The sequence below is a fragment of the Rattus norvegicus genome, chromosome 14 (assembly GCF_036323735.1).
Source record: "Rattus norvegicus strain BN/NHsdMcwi chromosome 14, GRCr8, whole genome shotgun sequence".
NCBI classification, from domain to species: domain Eukaryota; kingdom Metazoa; phylum Chordata; class Mammalia; order Rodentia; family Muridae; genus Rattus; species Rattus norvegicus.
Window position 1 is genome coordinate 9,851,458 of NC_086032.1, and position 17,010 is coordinate 9,868,467.

The following is a 17,010-nucleotide window of genomic DNA, read 5'->3' on the forward strand; positions in this document are numbered from 1 at the left end:
TGTTAGGCAAAAGTGTTTGGGGAAAGTGTGAAAACTAGAAATTACGTAAAACTGCTCATCATCCATTATATCCCCACCTCGCCTAGAAAACCTCTCCCCCACCATGCACTGGAAAAACACACAGAGCCAGAATGCAGTGTAAGAGCAAAACAGCCAGAGGTTAGCATGCTCCAGTGACTGTGTTCTCTAAGTGCCCTGCTTGGGTGCACAGCAGAAAAATAAAGACACAATTCATTAGTTCTCAAGACATCATCCATTCATAAACACATACTCAGAGTTTCTATGTGACACAGATGCCTTTAAGTTACTTACAAAAACGGCCAATAATTATATTATAGCCTGGTGTACACACACCATTACACACACATACAAGTGCTCTAGAACGTACTTTTCAAAGCTAGCAGTAGGAGTGGGAACACATAGTGTTGGAGTATAAAAGGCCCAGGGCTCTGTGCTCAGCTCCATTAAAAATGTGTATGTGTTGTACGCATGGGGCTAAAACAATGGCTCAGTGTTAACAGTGCATGTGGGTCTTCCCAGAGGATCCGAGTTCAATTCCCAGACCCAGTTATGTCTGGCTACTGGGCCACCTATAACTCCAGCCCTAGAAGAGCTAAGTCCTCTGGACTCTATAGGCATATGTGCAGACACACAGCCACACAGCCACACAGCCACAGACACACTTTCTCTCTCACACATACACGCACTATTAAAAATACATTACAGGAAGGAAGGAAGGAAGGAAGGAAGGAAGGAAGGGAGGGGAATGGAGGGAATGAGGGAGGGAGGAAGAGAAAGGAAGAGGGAAGGAACTGTTTGGATGGCTTCAGCTTCATTGGGTGGCACTTGCCACCAAGTCAAATACCCTGAGACCTACAGGGTGGAAGGAGGGAACCGACTCCACAGTTATCCTCTAAAACACACAAATGTGTGTGCACATACACGTATATGCATGAAATAACAGAGGGGAAGTGGCTATCAGATATCTATGAGTTGAAGGCCAGCCTGGCCTACATAGAGAGACTTAGAGAGGCTTTATCTCAAAAGAAAATGGAAAGGCTAGTGCTCAATGTAGAATCCAGTGAAAATTTTAATTTCAATTATAACCTATTACTGGTAATTTTACAATCTCCTAGAATAAAAACCATGCTGCTGTTAACCCTAGCATCTACACCAGACATCTGAGGGTTTACATCTAACAGCACAGAACCAAAGGTTACGCAGGGCTACAGTTGGGTGGCCGAGTGTTGGCCAAGCGTGTGCAAGGGTTAAGCGCTGGGGTGGGAAGGCTAGAAAACTAAATGAGAGTGTTTGCTTTCCAGGGACTACACTAGGTGCTGACGGGGATGCCTTGCAAGCAGCAACTCATACCATTGCACTGGCTCAATGACAGCTCACGGAGTGAACGCCATTAATACGACGTTTCTGACAAGGTAACTGTAGAAGCTGCCTCGTAAACATTGAGAAGTCAAAATATGGATGTGCTTTTTACTGCTGTGGTTGTTTTAATGGGAAAGTCACAGAATCAATAAACATTAAAGAGTGGATGCAATCTTTACCTAAGCTCCCTTTGAGAACACAGGGATGAAAGGTCCTTCCTAGGATCAGAGCTTAAAGAACTTCCGAGTCTTTCAGGGAAAGCCTGGAGTAGAGTGATAGTGACTGAAACCTTAGAAACTGTTGCCCAGAATATCAGACAATCCAGAGGCAATGCTGAGAGGCTACTGTTACTAAAAATAAATCAACTTTCTAAGCAAGAAATACAACTCAGTACTAAACAGTTTACATCATAAACCCCTGTTGTGGGTACAAAGAGAAATGGAGAACACAGCTCAGGTAAGATCCTCACTGGACACAATGGGAGCAGAAGATACTTTTCCTTCCATCTTTTATGAGCTCCGAACGCAGCTAGAGGGTGCTGGGGAGAGGAGGCTTTCTCTTCAGTGCTGAGCCATCTTACGTAAACTCTTGGGTCACTGACAAAGGTGGACCGGCCAGTGAGGGGGATTAAGGGGTACAGGCAGGTGTGGAGAAAGGGTGAAGGGAGTATACACAATCAAAACACACTACGAACATGTGGAACATGATTAGTCAGTAATATCTTCCACCTGGAGCCTTGAGACAATACCCTCCATCAGTCTTTTAGCTCAGCCTGACAAGGCGCTCGCTCGCTCGCTCGCTCTCACTGCCTCCCGCCCCTGGCCCCCTTCCAGTTTGGTCTCTGTGCTAGCAGTACAAGCAGAGCCACCATGAGTCTTTCTGCCACGAAAACACACAATCTTTTCAAAGTCTGTGCGTGTGAAACATACGGGGTGCGGGGCACAGTATAAATGTGAAAGTTGACTGCATGGGTCCTGGGGATGACCTCAGGCCATGAGTCTTGACAGGAAGTGTCTTCACAGTGGGCCACCTCACCAGTCCCAAAACATCTAATTATAATAGAGCACAAAATTGGTAAAATATGTTTAGTTAAAAAAAAAAAGGTCAGGTGTAACAGCACACCTACAATCCCAGCAGCACTCGGGTGAAGGCAAACGAATCCAGAGTTTAAAGGTCATCCTTGGCTACATGGGAAGCTTGAGGCTGGCCTTAGAATGTGAGAACCTATGTCAACCAAAAGACAGATTTCACGAAGTATATTTTGGTCAGGTATGAGATAGATTCTTTCCGCATGGCCCGAGCTGGCCTGACACCTGAACGCTGGTATTATAGGCACCTGCTGCCACACTGGCTGTTGGAGTAGTTTTAATAAGCTCCTCACCGATCAGAAGCCATTTATCCTGAACGAAATTAGGAGAAAACAAATGCATCAGGCAAGAGTAGCTGGTCATTTGTAACTATGGCTAAAGAGTTCAGTAAAACCCAAGTTCAATCAAAATGGTCAGCCTGCAGCCTAAAGAGAGCAAAGCAGACTCAACGCAGGCAATGAGGGATGGGCTAGGAAAAATCCAAAGACCACAACTGTGCTGAGCGAACTTCCTCCACTGAGCCACTCAGCCAGCACCTCCTGTGGTTAAGACTGATGTGAGCCTTCGCATATAATACCCCGCTGGCGTGACGTCAGATGCCATGGCAGCTCAGTGGAACCCAAGGAAACCCGCTGTAAACTTACAGATTATGCTTCAGAATTCCAAGATGAGAAAATGAACTTCAGGAGCCATTCCCAATCTTTTGTTTCCTGGCTCTAGACCAGACTGGTTTTCCCAGGGATAAGAGAGTATCGGTACCAACCAATGAGTGACATCACCTATGGAGTGAGGAGGCTCTCTTTCCTGGAAACTATTAGCTGAGGATAGCCCAAGGACAGCCGCTTTCCAGGCAGGAGGAGTGCTGCCTTTCTTTTCTTGGGATCAGGTCCTTGTAACCCACCCTGACTCTCCCACAGTGCTCTTCAGCAGAAGGCAAAGAAGATGAATGAGTGGACAAGCCTTGGCCTTTAAATCATCCTGTCTGAAGAGCGAGGTTAACCCTTCTTGATTCAGTCTCATAATAAAGTTTAAGGGAAACATTCACTTAGCTCAAAGCAAGGAAAATGTGTTTAAGACAGAGCTCCACGCTGGCCGTAAAGACCTCCCTCTGAAGGAGGCTGCCTTTAACCAGCATGACAGAGGAGTATTTAGACAGAGGAGGGAAACAGTCCCTGTGACGTAGAAAACGGTGCCCACCCCTGCCTGCAATGATCTCTTCATATAGGCAGCCAGAACACTGCCTTCTCCCCTCAGGAACAGTGCTGAGGGCTGGGCTCAGAGCCCGGGTGTGAGTGTGTGTGTGTGTGTGTGTGTGTGTGTGTGTGTGTCTGTCTCAGGCTCAGTTTCACCACCAGCAGATAAACAGGGAAGGACGATTCAATCCAACCCAGCCCTCTCAGCCTGTTTCGTTCATTCTTACTATTGACCCCAAACGCTGGAAGGTTTGCGTCAGACAATTTACACCTTAGTATTCCCTGGCTCCCTGAGATACACCCACCTAGTCATCTGATCCTGTATGCAATATGAACATGAAGTACTCGAGGCCTGCTCTAATTGTGAAGTGAGGCATCCCTCAACTATTCTGCGTATATTTCTTGGCCCAGAGCGGCCTGACTCACTGTGATCTTTGTCTTTATTATTGGAGTCTTTAAAGGCAGGGACCGACGTGTAGTTTATACTGTCCTCAAACTCATGATCTTCCTTCCCACCTCAGCCTCCAGGTAACAGGGAGGCGCCACCATACCAGGCTCCATTAGCTCTTAAAGGGCCTTGTGTCTGGACACGTCTAAGGATGGGACCAGTTCGTAGCTTGGCATGTTCTGTCTGCCAGAACCTTTCTGTGGTTACAGTACTATATAGACTGAACCTCTTTCCCTAGGACAGATCAAAAACTAACAAGTGCTCCTGGGCTCTCAGACTATCCCTCTATCCCTTTCTCCATGGAGGCAGAACCCAAACAGGGTCCCTTTTGAAAACTGTTATCTGCACTCCAAATAAATCGAGAAACGCGCTCATCCTGTAAATCCCGTTAAAGAGGTTAACCATAACTAATGAAAGCTAAATTCTAATCTAGTTAAGCAATGAATCAGATGTGCAAGGGAGGACTGTAATTACAACTGGCCTGGGCGTGGAATAAGGTTTTAAAGGAAATTCAGAAGACGGAACATCAGACCCTCAGTGGGTTCCAGGCCAGGATCCTCGTCAGAATTCACATTTATTACAAGGAAGCAGTGGTAGATGAAGAAGCTGAGGTCCCAAGAGGCTTTACAGTTGGCCCACGCATAATCAGAACTCAATTACAAGGTTCTCAGATCCCAACATCAAGGTGAGGACATCCGAGCCTCAGGGCAGGGTGTCTTCAAGGGGCAGAGCTCAGCAGCACCAACGCCCTGGATTCTGATATCATATCCCCTTGAAAATTAGCAACAAAGCCATACATCCCCCAAAGACTTGGCAGAGGGGGTGCAGGTACAGCTGGAGACAAGGAGCCGTTGCCAACCGCTTACCCACCAGAGACAGCATCTGCCGAAAAGTCTGGAGGAGTGGGCTGGGCCCCCCAACCCAGGTCTCTGTACCCCAGTGCTAGGGTTGCAGGGAAGCCATGGATCTGCTCGGTTGTCCTTACTTTTTACATGCGCTCTAGCGCTCGCAACTCAGGTCCTCGTGCTCCTGCCATGAACAGCTTTGCTGACTGACCCAGCTACCCGGCTATGAGAGATTCCGAAAACCTGAGAGATTTGTGGCTCACTTGGCAGTTGTCACTGTAACCATATTCATAGTGATTTCCCCTCAGGAATGAGAGCATTTTCCCTCTTTGTTCAAAATCAACAAGTATCTAATTCCCAAAGTTAAAACTCCAGCCCTAAGCACTATCTTTTTAATGACCTCACCATCACAATCCTTTCTAAAGCAAAACCTGGGTCAGCACAATGGCTCAGCAGGTAGAGATGCTTGCCCCCAAGCCTGACCACCATAGGGTGAAGAGAGAACCTACTCCTGCAAGGTGTCAGACATTCACCATGACACACACACACAAAATAAATAAATGTAAACAATAATTTAAGTGTCAAGTCTTTTTAAAAGATTGTGAATCCATTCAATATCATAAAAGATAATTTGAACCACCATAACAGTAGTATAGCCAAGAATTACCCAAGCCCTTTCTTGAAATTATGACATTACACAGATACTTAATTCTTCTCTTTGGAGAATCTCTGTGTAGCCTAGGCTGGCCTAAAACTCACAACCATACACGACCTCAGCTCTCCGCTGTTTGGACATCACAGGCTTGTCACCATGTCTAGCAAAAAAACAAAAGCTCATTTAAAGCTTCCCCGGATATGACGCCCCGGGCCCAGCTGAGGATGACAAAGGATGCCTATTTGAGCTCCCACACATGAACAGTTAGTCTTTCATCTATTTTGTTAGTGGCTCTGGTTTAAAAATGGCCCTGCAGTGTGCGTGGGTGCTAAAGTGTTGTTAATGCTTCCTCAGTTCAAGGCAGCTATGGTGCACTATGTGGAGAAGACAGGAATGACTGTGCACTGCAATATTAGCGACTAGGACAGCATATGACTCTGTGTGTGTGTGTGTGTGTGTGTGTGTGTGTGTGTGTGTGTGTGTGTGTGTGTGTTAAATAAGGAAAATGGACACATAGAACAAGTTTGTGCCTGGATCATTGGTAAAAGCAGGACCAGGGCTTGAGCGCAGTGCTGAACCTTATGGGTTCCTCCTGAGGGAATGATCCGGCACCCACTGACACTGCTCATAGAGGCCATGCAGAAGGAAACTATCACAATGGTTGTTACACTCAACAGAAGAAAAATACAAGATGCAAACATTTTATCAGACGAGAGAATTTCCCCACACTCGGAGAGACGGTCAGTTTCCACGTAAGATGACCACAGGGACTGCCGGCTGCTGCCCGTCTGTGTTCACAGGCTAAGACACAAGCACAAGAGGAGGCTCATTCTATAACAATAGAAAAGAAGACCAAGCAGTTGTTCCGTATGGCACGTGTGTACCCCAAAAGTCACAAACTGTGCCAACCACTAATTATCAGTTAACTCAATTACACTAAATGAGTGTTGAAACTTAGTCCTACAGAAATGTGCAAATAGATTTTGTACTGGCAATGCCTCCTCCAATCCTGTGGATGTACCTGACCAAAATACTGAGGGATCACAGTGCAAAAGACCAGTCCGGTAGCTGGTCTCCAGAGGCAGGGAGGGGCAGACCTGGTGGCATTCAGGACAATGGAGCAGTGGGAGCACTGGAGGGAAACTAGGGTCTACAGCTGCTGCACGCCCAACCAGTTGTGATGACCCAACCTGTTTCCTAGAAATGACGAGGCTGCTGAGACACTCTCAGGACACCCTGGCCAGGAGCCCATCCTGCTCCACAACTATTGCTTGCTTTCTTTTTTTTTTTTTAAGATCTTAGGCATTTATTTTATGTATACGGGTACACTGCAGCTGTCTTTAGACACACCAGAAGAGGGCATCAGATCCCATTACAGATGGTTGTGAGCCACCATGTGGTTGCTGGGAATCAAACTCAGGTCCTCTGAAAGAGCAGCCAGTGCTCTTAACCGCTGAGTCATCTCTCCAGCCCTGATAAAATACTTTATAAATGTTAGGTTCAATACTAGAAATAGTAAGAGGGTAGTTTGTTTGTGCGCATGAGTATGTGGTCTGTGTGTGTTGTAAGAGATCCTCATGTAGCCCAGGCTGGCCTCAAATTTGCTCTGTAGACAATGATGACCTTGATGACCTTCAACACACACTTGCCGTTTGCTTGGTTTTACGCCATGCTGGAAATGGAACCTACAGCCTCATGTATGCTAGGTAAGCCACATCCCCAACCAAGAGTAAGAGGTTTTGATCATGACAAATTGGGTTCAAACCTCGGCGTTTCATACAACTTTCTGAAGCCTTATTAAATCCACAGTGCATACGTCGTCAGGATTTTTGAAGACAGGTTTAGCATCTCATACGTAAACAGTACTGGACGCTTTTGTCCATCATCCCTGGGAAGTAAGATTACATGTTCACACACCGACTTGACTGTAATAAAGCCCAAGGTATTGCTCTCAGCTCTGTCGTTCTCCTCCTTCGGATGTGCCTAACAGCCGAGTAAGGTCCCCCCTCCCCCAGGACTCACAAAGCGGTTCACCAGAGAGCAGCGGCCCTGAGGACTCCCTCATGCTGGAAAGCTAAACTTGTTCAGACCGCAGCTTCCACGTATGTATCAGGGACTTCCTCCGTGCAATTACCATAAACACCACAGAACTCAGATCCTTCTGAATGTAACTCATTCTTCTGAACATACTTTTATTTTGACAAACTCATGTGCCATAGCAAAATAACCGTATTCATATGTATTTACCTTTAAACTTTATATTTTGTGGTTTTTGAGACAGCACCTCTGTGGTCCCAGCTGTCCTGGAACTCACTTTGGCTGGCCTCAAATGTACAGAGATCCACCTGCTTCTGCCTCCTAGTATCGGTGTTAAAAGTGTGTGTCATCACTCTTAACCCTTAACTTCTTATAAAGAACTTTGAATTTTTTCTTTACATGTACGAGTGCTTTGTCTGCACGAATTATGTCTGTGTACCACTTGTGTGCCTGATGCCTACTGAAACCAAAACAGGTTTGATCCCCTGGAACTTGAGTTACAGACTGTTCTAAGTCACCATGTGGGTGCTGGGAATTGAACCTGGTACTCTGGAAAAGCACCCAGTGCCTTTAACTGCTGAGCCATACCTCCAGGCCCCGTATTTACTTATTGGTCATACTGTGTTGCCCTCGCTGACTTCAAACCAGCAATCCTCCTGCCCCTGCTTCCTGGGCAGCACCACACTTGATTGCTAAAAGCTATCCTATAAGAGAGAGAGAGAGTCCCAAATCAGTATTTTGTAGCTAGCCTTGAGTGTGCAAATATTCTGGAACCCATCTGTTTCTGGGTCACTAGAACATTTTTTTGACAAGGTTTCAGAGTAAGACTGGCCAAGGATTAAGACGTGGTTCGTGTGCATCTAAGGAAAGGCAAGGGGAACAAGATGGGGTAGAGGCTTCACTGTTTCCACACTGACTGGTATGAGTTTATCTTATTCAACAAATCAACTTTGCAAAACTGGCACATATCTAAGGCCGCATCGTGACCTCGGCTGTCATTTAGTCTCGTGCTCTGTGGACAGTAGACAGAGAGAGAATAGTGCTAGTGACCTATAACCACCTCCCCCCAACCCCACACACAAAGCAGTTAATTATGTCACAAGAACAACAGAGTGGACACAATTATCAGCATTTAGACAGTCTTGAATTTTTCCACTGGTCTCTACTGTAATTAAAATCTTGGCAAAATGGTCAACTGGACTTTTCCAGGACCTCTACTATGTATCCAAACCACCATAATTCTTGAGGAGAAAAAGAAAAGAGTTGGCAGGTTTGGTGGCACATGAGAGTTCGAAGCCAACCTGGGTTATACACAGAGGTAGAGGGACCCTGACTTGAAAAAGCTGTTACATTTGGAGAACTGAAATTGGGCACAAACATTATGACCTACACTAGAACATCAGGCAACTGTAAAAAGTAAACAATAAAAATAGAACTTAAAACAGGAGACACAGTTTACTGGTCGATGGATTTTACAACTTTCCCCCCTATACTACCCTCAACTATTCTATCCTAGATATCTGCAGTTAATACGGGTGCATACACTGAATACGCGGAAGAAAGCAAAGTCCTACGCCTGTGAAACGGTGTTAACCCGACAGATACTTAAAAACTTCAAGATCTCAGGGCTTTCTAAGGAAAACGAATGGAATTTAGGTGTGTTCTATACAAGTCTCAAATCCAGCTCAAGAGAGATGGTGCTAAAATCAATTGCTATTGCCGAAGATACCAGAGCCACAAGAAAACTCTTTTCCACTTTGGTCTTTGCATTGGGAAGGCCTAAACCTCAAGGCCCACTAAATCAAGGCCACTACCTCACCAGGCCGCAACCTTAAGCACATGGTGGACGCTCATCCACCGGGTGACACACCTACCTGCCAGGTCATGGGCGCTCCAATCACCCCAACTCCTCCCAGCTGTCCTGCCCCTCCCCAAGCCGTGACTGAGACCACCTCCACGTCTTCCTATCCTCCATCTAACCGAAGGCAAGGACGGGGGAGAATATGGTGGCGCGAGAAAAAGCACCCCCGCAAACCGCCGCAGCCTCTCTTCCCCATTCCAGAAACGGAAAGCCACGCCACCTCTCCTGAGTCTCTCGGGCAAAATCTGCAACACTTAAAATATCTTTTAGGTGCTCTTAGGCACAAGTAACTTCCCCGCTCCCTTCCGCCCCTCACCTTCACGAAAGCAATCGGGGTTGTGGTACCTTCGATATCTAACAGGATTACGGTGACTTCGGCGGGCACAGAAACCACGACCATTTCCCTGCCGGATGTTACTACGGGCTCCGCCTTGCTGGTAAGGAGGGCAGCACCGCCTGCGCCCCAGGACCCTTTGAGCTCCCGAGGGCCCAGCAACAATCTAGAAGCTGGCGACAGCGAGCGACCAGAGGCGCGGAGACAGGCCCGGCAGCGCGGACCCGCAATTGCAGAGGAAGCCGCCCTAGGTACTGCACCCAGAGAGCAGGCGAGCGGCGCAGGCCCAGACCACGTGGGCAGTCGGAGGGGCGGGGCCCCCGGATTCGATGGGCGGGGAAAACAAGGCGCGCGCGCCCATTGGCCGCCGGAAAGCCGCGAACGCCATCCGTCAAAGTAGGCCTCGCGTGGGCGGGAACAAAGAAGCGAATACCCGAGCCCGGAGCCCGGAACCCCGAGCGCGGGCGCCGGCCCTCCGCAGCCTGGTGGAGCCCGCGCAGGAGGCCCGGGGCGCGTGCAGACGGGAGTCCCTTGAGTGGCGCGCCCGGGACGTGAGTGCCCCTTGCCTTCCCCGGCACCTGACCCCTTCCCCGCCCACCGCGTGCGCTTTGGCACATCTTCAGTCATCCGAGCAGGCCCCGCCCTCCGCCGCGGCCTCGGCCAGCCCGGGAGAACGCACGGACCCGGCTGCGGAGATCCTGCAGCGGAGGCCCTCTGAGCCAACGCCGCCCACGCCAGAACGGAGGCGGTCATCGCGGACCCGCTTTTCTGCTCCGCTGATTCCAGCCGGCGCGAGGACAAAACACGCGTGCGCCGGGAGGGCGGGCGGGCGGGAGCGCTGCAGCTTCGGCGAGCGGCGCTAGGTGCACGCCACCCTTTGCTGGAGCAGCCGCCGCCGCAGCTCTGCACTGGGAGACTGAGGGCGCAGCAAGGGACTGAGTCGAACTGGACGCCGAACGCAAACGATTCTCAAGGCAAGAGGAACTGTGGCCCTGCGACAGCGCCGCTCGGGATTCCCTGCCCTTCGGTCCTGCTGCACTGATTTTCCCGTTATCTCAGCCCGGCCCTCTGGCGCGACCTTGCTCCTCACCCGGAGCCCCGCGATGGAGGTCCCGCCCCGGCTCTCCCATGTGCCGCCGCCATTGTTCCCCTCGGCTCCCGCTACTTTAGCCTCCCGCAGCCTTTCCCATTGGCGGCCGCGGGCTCCGCGGCAGCTCGCCCCTCTCCTCCCTTCGCTCGCTTCCAGCTCTTCCCGGCAGGGGGCGCGCCGGACCCAGCGCCACGTCACCGCCCAGCAGCCCTCCCGATTGGCGGGCGGGGCAGCTATAAAGGGAGGGCGCAGGCGGCGGCCGGATCTCTTCCGCCGCCATTTTAAATCTAGCTCCATACAACGCTCCGCCGCCGCTGCCCCCGGGACCCGGACTGCGCGCCAGCACCCCCTTGCCGACGGCTCCGCCACCATGGAGGACATGAATGAGTACAGCAACATAGAGGAGTTCGCAGAGGGATCCAAGATCAACGCGAGCAAGAACCAGCAGGATGACGGGTACCGCACGCTCCGCTCTTCCCCTCCCCCAGAGCCCCGCGCGCGCCCTTCGTCCCTCTGGAGCCGCGCGCGCTGCCCCCAGTCTTTCCCCGAGTCGATTCTCCGCGTGCCCGCTGGACCCCAGTAGCTTCCCCACTAGCGGAAAGTAAGATGGGGTGACTCGAGAGGCCCGCCGTGGGTGGGGGAAGGGAGGAGGGGGTTGGTGAAGGAGGGCGGCGCCTTCGGTGTCCCGAGTGCGCAGGCGCCGCGTGGGGCCGGGGGGGAGGGGCCGGGCTCTGTGCGCCACTTGGCTGAGTGGCTGCAGCTGCCGCCGCCTCTTCATTGTGTGTTGCCGCTCGGGCGACTTTTGCTGGGGAGGTTTGGGAAAGTTTTGGTTTGGGCACCAGTAGGCGACTGACACTAAAAGTTTTCTAGGTAGCAAGTTGGCTTTTAGGCTGTGGACGAAAGTCTACGTAAAGTTGTGGGGAGTTCGGTGTGGAAGTTGTGCTTTGCAACCCAAAGTAACCAGAGCAGGACAGCTACCTAGTCAGTCTAATGGCCTGTTTTAAGTTGTGTGTTTGCACAGTAGAAAGCAACATGTCAGTTGGTGTGAGCAGGTGATACCAAGGTTTTTGTGCGCTAATGTTAGTGTTTGCTTGAGCCTGGCGAGTAAGTTGCCCTGTCTGTATTTGTTCAATCTGTTAAGCCTGTTTTTCTTGAATAACTTTATTTCTAGTAAAATGTTTATTGGAGGCTTGAGCTGGGATACAAGCAAGAAAGATCTGACTGAATATTTGTCTCGGTTTGGGGAAGTTGTAGACTGCACAATTAAAACAGATCCAGTCACTGGAAGATCAAGAGGATTTGGATTTGTGCTTTTCAAAGATGCTGCTAGTGTGGATAAGGTAGGGCTGTGTTTCGATTTGTGTCTATTGTGTTGCTTGCAAATTGCTCCAGGCTTTTAAGTTCCTGTCACACTAACTTGTCTTCCAGGTTTTGGAACTGAAGGAACACAAACTGGATGGCAAATTGATAGACCCCAAAAGGGCCAAAGCTTTAAAGGGGAAAGAACCCCCTAAAAAGGTTTTTGTGGGTGGATTGAGTCCAGATACTTCAGAAGAACAAATTAAAGAATATTTTGGAGCCTTCGGAGAGGTGGGCCGTGTTTGTACTCGTGTGTCTGATTGTACTCATGTTTGGTCACGTGTGTAGGGTTCGTTAATATTTCACAGGATGGGGCTGAATTACTGCTGGGTGTCTTCACCTACTGTCTCTTACTGTCTGTGCTGTAGTGGAAAGCACGATCTAATCTTAGCCAAAGCCCCAGCAGGGGTAGAGTGTTTTACCAGTTGGTGGCCGCTGGGCTATGAGATGCTATAAAAGGACATAACACAACTTCTTAGAAAGTGGTGGTCGGCAGAGGGGTCTGTGTAAAGAGCCCGTGGCATTTTGAAGTCTTCATTAACTGGTGGGTTTGTTTGTTTGGACTGCACCTGATTTCAGATAGAAAACATTGAGCTGCCCATGGATACGAAGACTAATGAGAGAAGAGGATTCTGTTTTATCACATACACAGACGAAGAGCCAGTAAAGAAACTGTTAGAAAGCAGATACCATCAGATAGGCTCTGGGAAGGTAAATCACTTAACTACATTGAGAAGTGTGTGGAATCTATTTGAAGGGATAACTTGTTCTATGTTCAGAACTTAGAACATCGGCAACATCTCTGTTTATTTCTAGTGTGAAATCAAAGTTGCACAACCCAAAGAGGTGTACAGGCAGCAGCAGCAGCAACAGAAAGGTGGAAGAGGGGCTGCGGCTGGTGGAAGAGGTGGTGCTAGGGGACGCGGAAGAGGTGAGCCTTGCTCTGGGCCTGCTGAGATTTAAACTGAAGCAGTGAGCAGCTGGGTAGCTGACCCATAAGGGACACCCCAGACTGAAGTTGGGAGAGTCCCACCTGGTGGCCTGGCCTGCGGGGGGAGGGGGTTGAATAGGAGTAAACAGTGTAGGGGACAGGAGGGGGTCAGTTTGCGGTGGGATTGGGACAGTCCAAGTTGTTCCTAACCATCCTTGTGCATTGTTTCAGGTCAGGGCCAAAACTGGAACCAAGGATTTAATAACTATTATGATCAAGGATATGGAAATTATAATAGTGCCTATGGTGATGAGAGCTATAGTGGCTATGGCGGCTATGACTATACGGGGTATAACTATGGGAGCTATGGATATGGACAGGGATATACAGACTACAGCGGTAAGAGCACCTGCCTACCCGTTAAGTGCTTCCCACTCTGTCGTCCTGTGTGTGTGTGTGTGTGTGTGCGCGCGTGCGCGCGCGCATTTTCCTGTTGACATGTCCGCAGCTATTGCCTGTACCGACTATTGTGTTTTCATGTTTGTGCGGCATGCAGGGGTTCTTACGGGAAGATTTTTTTCTGTGTTTAGGAAAACAATTTTTTAGGAAACTTGGTTAGTAAAACTCGTCTCCTCTCCCATAGGTCAGCAGAGCACTTATGGCAAGGCATCCCGAGGGGGTGGCAATCACCAGAACAATTACCAGCCCTACTAAAGGAGGACGCTGGGAGAGCAGGTGTGTGAGGCTACAGGAAAACATTGGCAATGGCTAATTTAACTTAAAGATGAATAGACAAATGAACGATATGAGTAAACTATGTTGCGTAGTCCTTGCTAAATTGTTAATGTGTAATCGCTTTATAAGCCTGTTTTGCCTAAAGTGTCTATAGATCTTTAACTTTAAGGTTTTACCTCACCTTTTTTAGAATTACAGAAAAACTTAAGAGTTTTTCTGTTTGCTTTGTGTACCAGGAGGTGTAGAGGAATAATTAAACTTTTTTAGAACTATTAACAGGTAAAGTACTGAAATGGGTACAACTTAAGGAAAACCAGAATGTTGTCTTCTAACTCTGACATTATACCTTGTTTGTACCCGCCAGCGGGAACTTCATTGCAGGCCGTGTGTCACCCTGACCACGTCTATCTCTGGGGGTCGCACGTTGCGGGCAGAGCGCAAGGCATACACCAGAAAACGCTGTCCTGTGGTATGGTCTCTTCCAACTTCATGTACCAGCGTAAAGATTAAAGTGGAAAACCAGACTTTGGCTGCTTTTTTAATCTTTTTGGAGACTAAGTGTCTAAACTTAACTTAAATGGTTTTTTACAGGAGTTAAAGTACATAAATGCCTTTTTACAGCTTAATCATTTTGGTCTTCTGTTTAGTGTTGTATTTCAATTGTGGAGCCTCATTTTAAGTGTTCATTCTTTAAGATTTAATGCTTGCTTTTTCTTTTTATAGCTAATAGTGAAATCTACAAACCAAAACAAGAACTTTTAAATCTGGGATGTAAGTTAAAGATCATATGCACAAAGCAATTGGCTCTCACTATGTGTCCTAACTATGGCAGCTGCCGGGAATTCATTGGTAGCACTCCAGTTGGCTCACCTGATGCTTCTGGTTGGCCCTCACCTGTTAGACTCATAACAGGGAAGATTGCATTCCCATGTTCTAAGTTGAATCCGTTCAGTGTCGTTGGAACTCCAGCGAGTTTCAATCCCCAAACTGTGCTTTGCTGGTCACTATGCATGTGATCTTTAATTGAAGTGAGGACTTAAAGCAGTTCATGAAAGTGGACCTTTTACAAGCTTGTGGGGACCGCACACATCTAATGGGTGTTTTGTTTTTGTTTTAGGAGGTGTAAAGAAACCATCTTACAGGACGACATTGAAGGTTGCTTGATCTTCTGTTGACCTAAGATGATTATTTTGTAAAGACTTTGTAGTGTACATGACACAATTGTGTCCCACTGTACATAGCTGCCAATTAGTTCCTTTGTTAATCTGTCCTTTGTTCCTTCCCTGTGTTATGACTCAATGTGGATTTGTGTTTATACAAATTTTTATTTGTGTGACTTCATGTTCAACCTCAAATAAATGCTTCCTTATGTGATTGTTTTTCTGCGTCAGGTACTGCATAGTTCTGTGGAAATGTAATTTTATAAAGAAGCAATAACTTAAGGCGCAGCTTGTTTTGTAGGGGGTATTGGTCCACAGAAGAGACTGCTCATGGTATCTCCTTGTCTCTGGTTTCTGTGGGTGTTATTCTGTACTTAAAGTCTAATGCTTTTTCTCTGTTGATTCCTTCCACACCTTTGGAATAATGTTTCCCCCTGGGTATCTGGAGACTGACACTAGTCTGTTTTGATTGGTGACACGTGGTGTGCTTTTGGATTATGGTTCTAAGGGAAGCACCTTGCTGGGCTAGGCTGTACCTCACTGGCAAGTATTCTTTGCCGGAGCACAAATGATGCCCTTGTTTCTGTCCCTCACTGTTGAAATGAACCTGTTGGCTACCACAAAGCTTGTCAGTTGACTACCTTTGCTCTATGCCTATCTGACAAACCATGTGTAATTCACAGATGACTTTAAAGAGCTGGTGGTTTGTCTGTTAGATCAGAGGTAAATGCAGAGGAAGAACGCTGTCCAACTGGTGCCCAGATCATCAGTTTCATCTGGGATTAGCCACTAAGTGGGTGCAGTGGGGTGAGTTTGTCCCACCACAGTACCTGAGCTAAACAGAACAGTTTGATATTGAGGCGGGGTGGGGGGGGCGAGTTGTGGAAAGTTACATGGTGTGTATCTTGTGGTGCATTTAAAACTTTAAGGATTTAACAGTAATACAGGCTTTGGGTTTTTTCGGGAAATGTTGGGCTTAGAGGTCTCCACGGTTCCACAAAAGCTTCTGGGTTTGGGGGGTATGTTTAGAGTGCCTGGTCTTAGACCAGTGTAAGCTTTTTATACTGATACCTTTTTTTAAATGCCTACGACTTTGTTCCATGATATTTGTACTTGCTAGCAAGGCTGTCAAGTTACCATGCCTTGGCCTGATTTTCCTCTGGCCTGGTACCAGTGTTGGCCATTAAAAAAGAACTGTTTGTTTCAACTTGCAGCCAGAAAGTAGAAGGGAGATCATTTCACATTGTTAGTAGGTACAGTATCCAGAGAAAGATACCTGTGAGTTCAAGCTTACAATTAGGTGACAAGTTGACATTGAGATTGTCATTTCCCCTGATCAAAATGAATAAAGTCTTTTTAAAATAAAACCTAAGTTAAGTGTTGATATGTACGACTTTTAAGAAAATACGAACATCATCTGAGAATTGAAGGTGAGAGTCCACTTGGTCGTTGAGGCTCCTTGAACTTTGGCGATTTCTTTAGTGTTGAGCCCACAGAAGCATGAATTTGCCAAGGTTGAGTAGTTTGGCCATTGCTTTGATGTTTGTGTCAGCGTTGGTTTCTAAACGGTTCAGAGCAGACTGGTTTATTTTGACAATATCTTGGTTACTTTTAGAAGATGAGGCTCATGGCATTGTTGGGCTACTGACATGAGTTACCAGAACCTCTGGCGTGTTTTGTTGATTGCTGACAGGGAACCTTTAAGAATACAGATACAGCACATTTCAAGTCATAACCAGGACTTGTTTTCATCATGAACCAATGGACATTCAGTTTAAAAGGATACCTCAAGAGCTGTATCGATAATTTCACATTCCAAGACAAGCTGGGTTGGGCAGGTGGAATCAGGAATTCATTCACTACCTCCCCATCCTAGCTGTATTGATAGACTGAA

At 47.8% G+C, this 17,010-nt stretch overlaps 2 protein-coding genes and 1 long non-coding RNA gene across 14 annotated transcripts in view; 2 read left to right on the forward strand and 1 right to left on the reverse strand.

The window, feature by feature from the left end:
- Positions 1–6,978, forward strand: part of LOC134481708 (uncharacterized) — an 8,290-nt gene extending 1,312 nt beyond the window's left edge. Inside the window, exon 2 of the long non-coding RNA XR_010057451.1 lies at positions 1,323–6,978. This is a non-coding gene — a long non-coding RNA (uncharacterized LOC134481708). The remainder of the gene's footprint in view (positions 1–1,322) is intronic.
- Positions 1–10,594, reverse strand: part of Enoph1 (enolase-phosphatase 1) — a 26,426-nt gene extending 15,832 nt beyond the window's left edge. Inside the window, exon 1 of one of the 2 annotated variants that reach the window (NM_001009391.1) lies at positions 9,824–10,002. In NM_001009391.1, coding sequence (NP_001009391.1) covers positions 9,824–9,907 — 84 coding nt within the window. In that variant the 5' untranslated portion in view covers positions 9,908–10,002. Of the gene's footprint in view, positions 1–9,823 lie in introns of both variants that reach the window. The other variant, XM_017599169.3, reaches the window with a different exon arrangement.
- Hnrnpdl (heterogeneous nuclear ribonucleoprotein D-like) lies at positions 10,259–16,488 on the forward strand. Of its 11 annotated transcripts, none has more exons than NR_174877.1 (9): positions 10,259–11,387; positions 12,103–12,271; positions 12,360–12,521; positions 12,870–13,001; positions 13,107–13,221; positions 13,453–13,620; positions 13,865–13,956; positions 14,321–14,425; positions 15,074–16,488. NR_174877.1 is itself a non-coding variant. In NM_001401450.1 (8 exons), the coding sequence occupies exons 1-7, from the start codon at positions 10,945–10,947 to the stop codon at positions 13,933–13,935; spliced, it is 1,260 nt and encodes a 419-aa protein (NP_001388379.1). In that variant the 5' UTR covers positions 10,259–10,944; the 3' UTR covers positions 13,936–13,956; positions 14,321–16,488. The 11 variants fall into 11 exon arrangements, 7 of the variants coding, with proteins under 7 accessions (NP_001388379.1, NP_001388378.1, NP_001388380.1 ...); XR_010057363.1 differs by having other exon boundaries at positions 11,182–11,532; positions 15,074–16,483; NM_001401450.1 differs by having other exon boundaries at positions 14,321–16,488.
- The last annotated feature ends 522 nt before the right edge of the window (positions 16,489–17,010 follow it).

Bases quoted from the DNA above. Each gene is read 5' to 3' on its own strand.
- Hnrnpdl (XM_063273051.1), top strand. From the start codon at position 10,945: ATGGAGGTCCCGCCCCGGCTCTCCCATGTGCCGCCGCCATTGTTCCCC. The intron at 12,522-12,869 runs GTGGGCCGTGTT...ACCTGATTTCAG, and splicing joins ATTTTGGAGCCTTCGGAGAG to ATAGAAAACATTGAGCTGCC. The intron at 13,222-13,452 runs GTGAGCCTTGCT...GCATTGTTTCAG, and splicing joins TGCTAGGGGACGCGGAAGAG to GTCAGGGCCAAAACTGGAAC.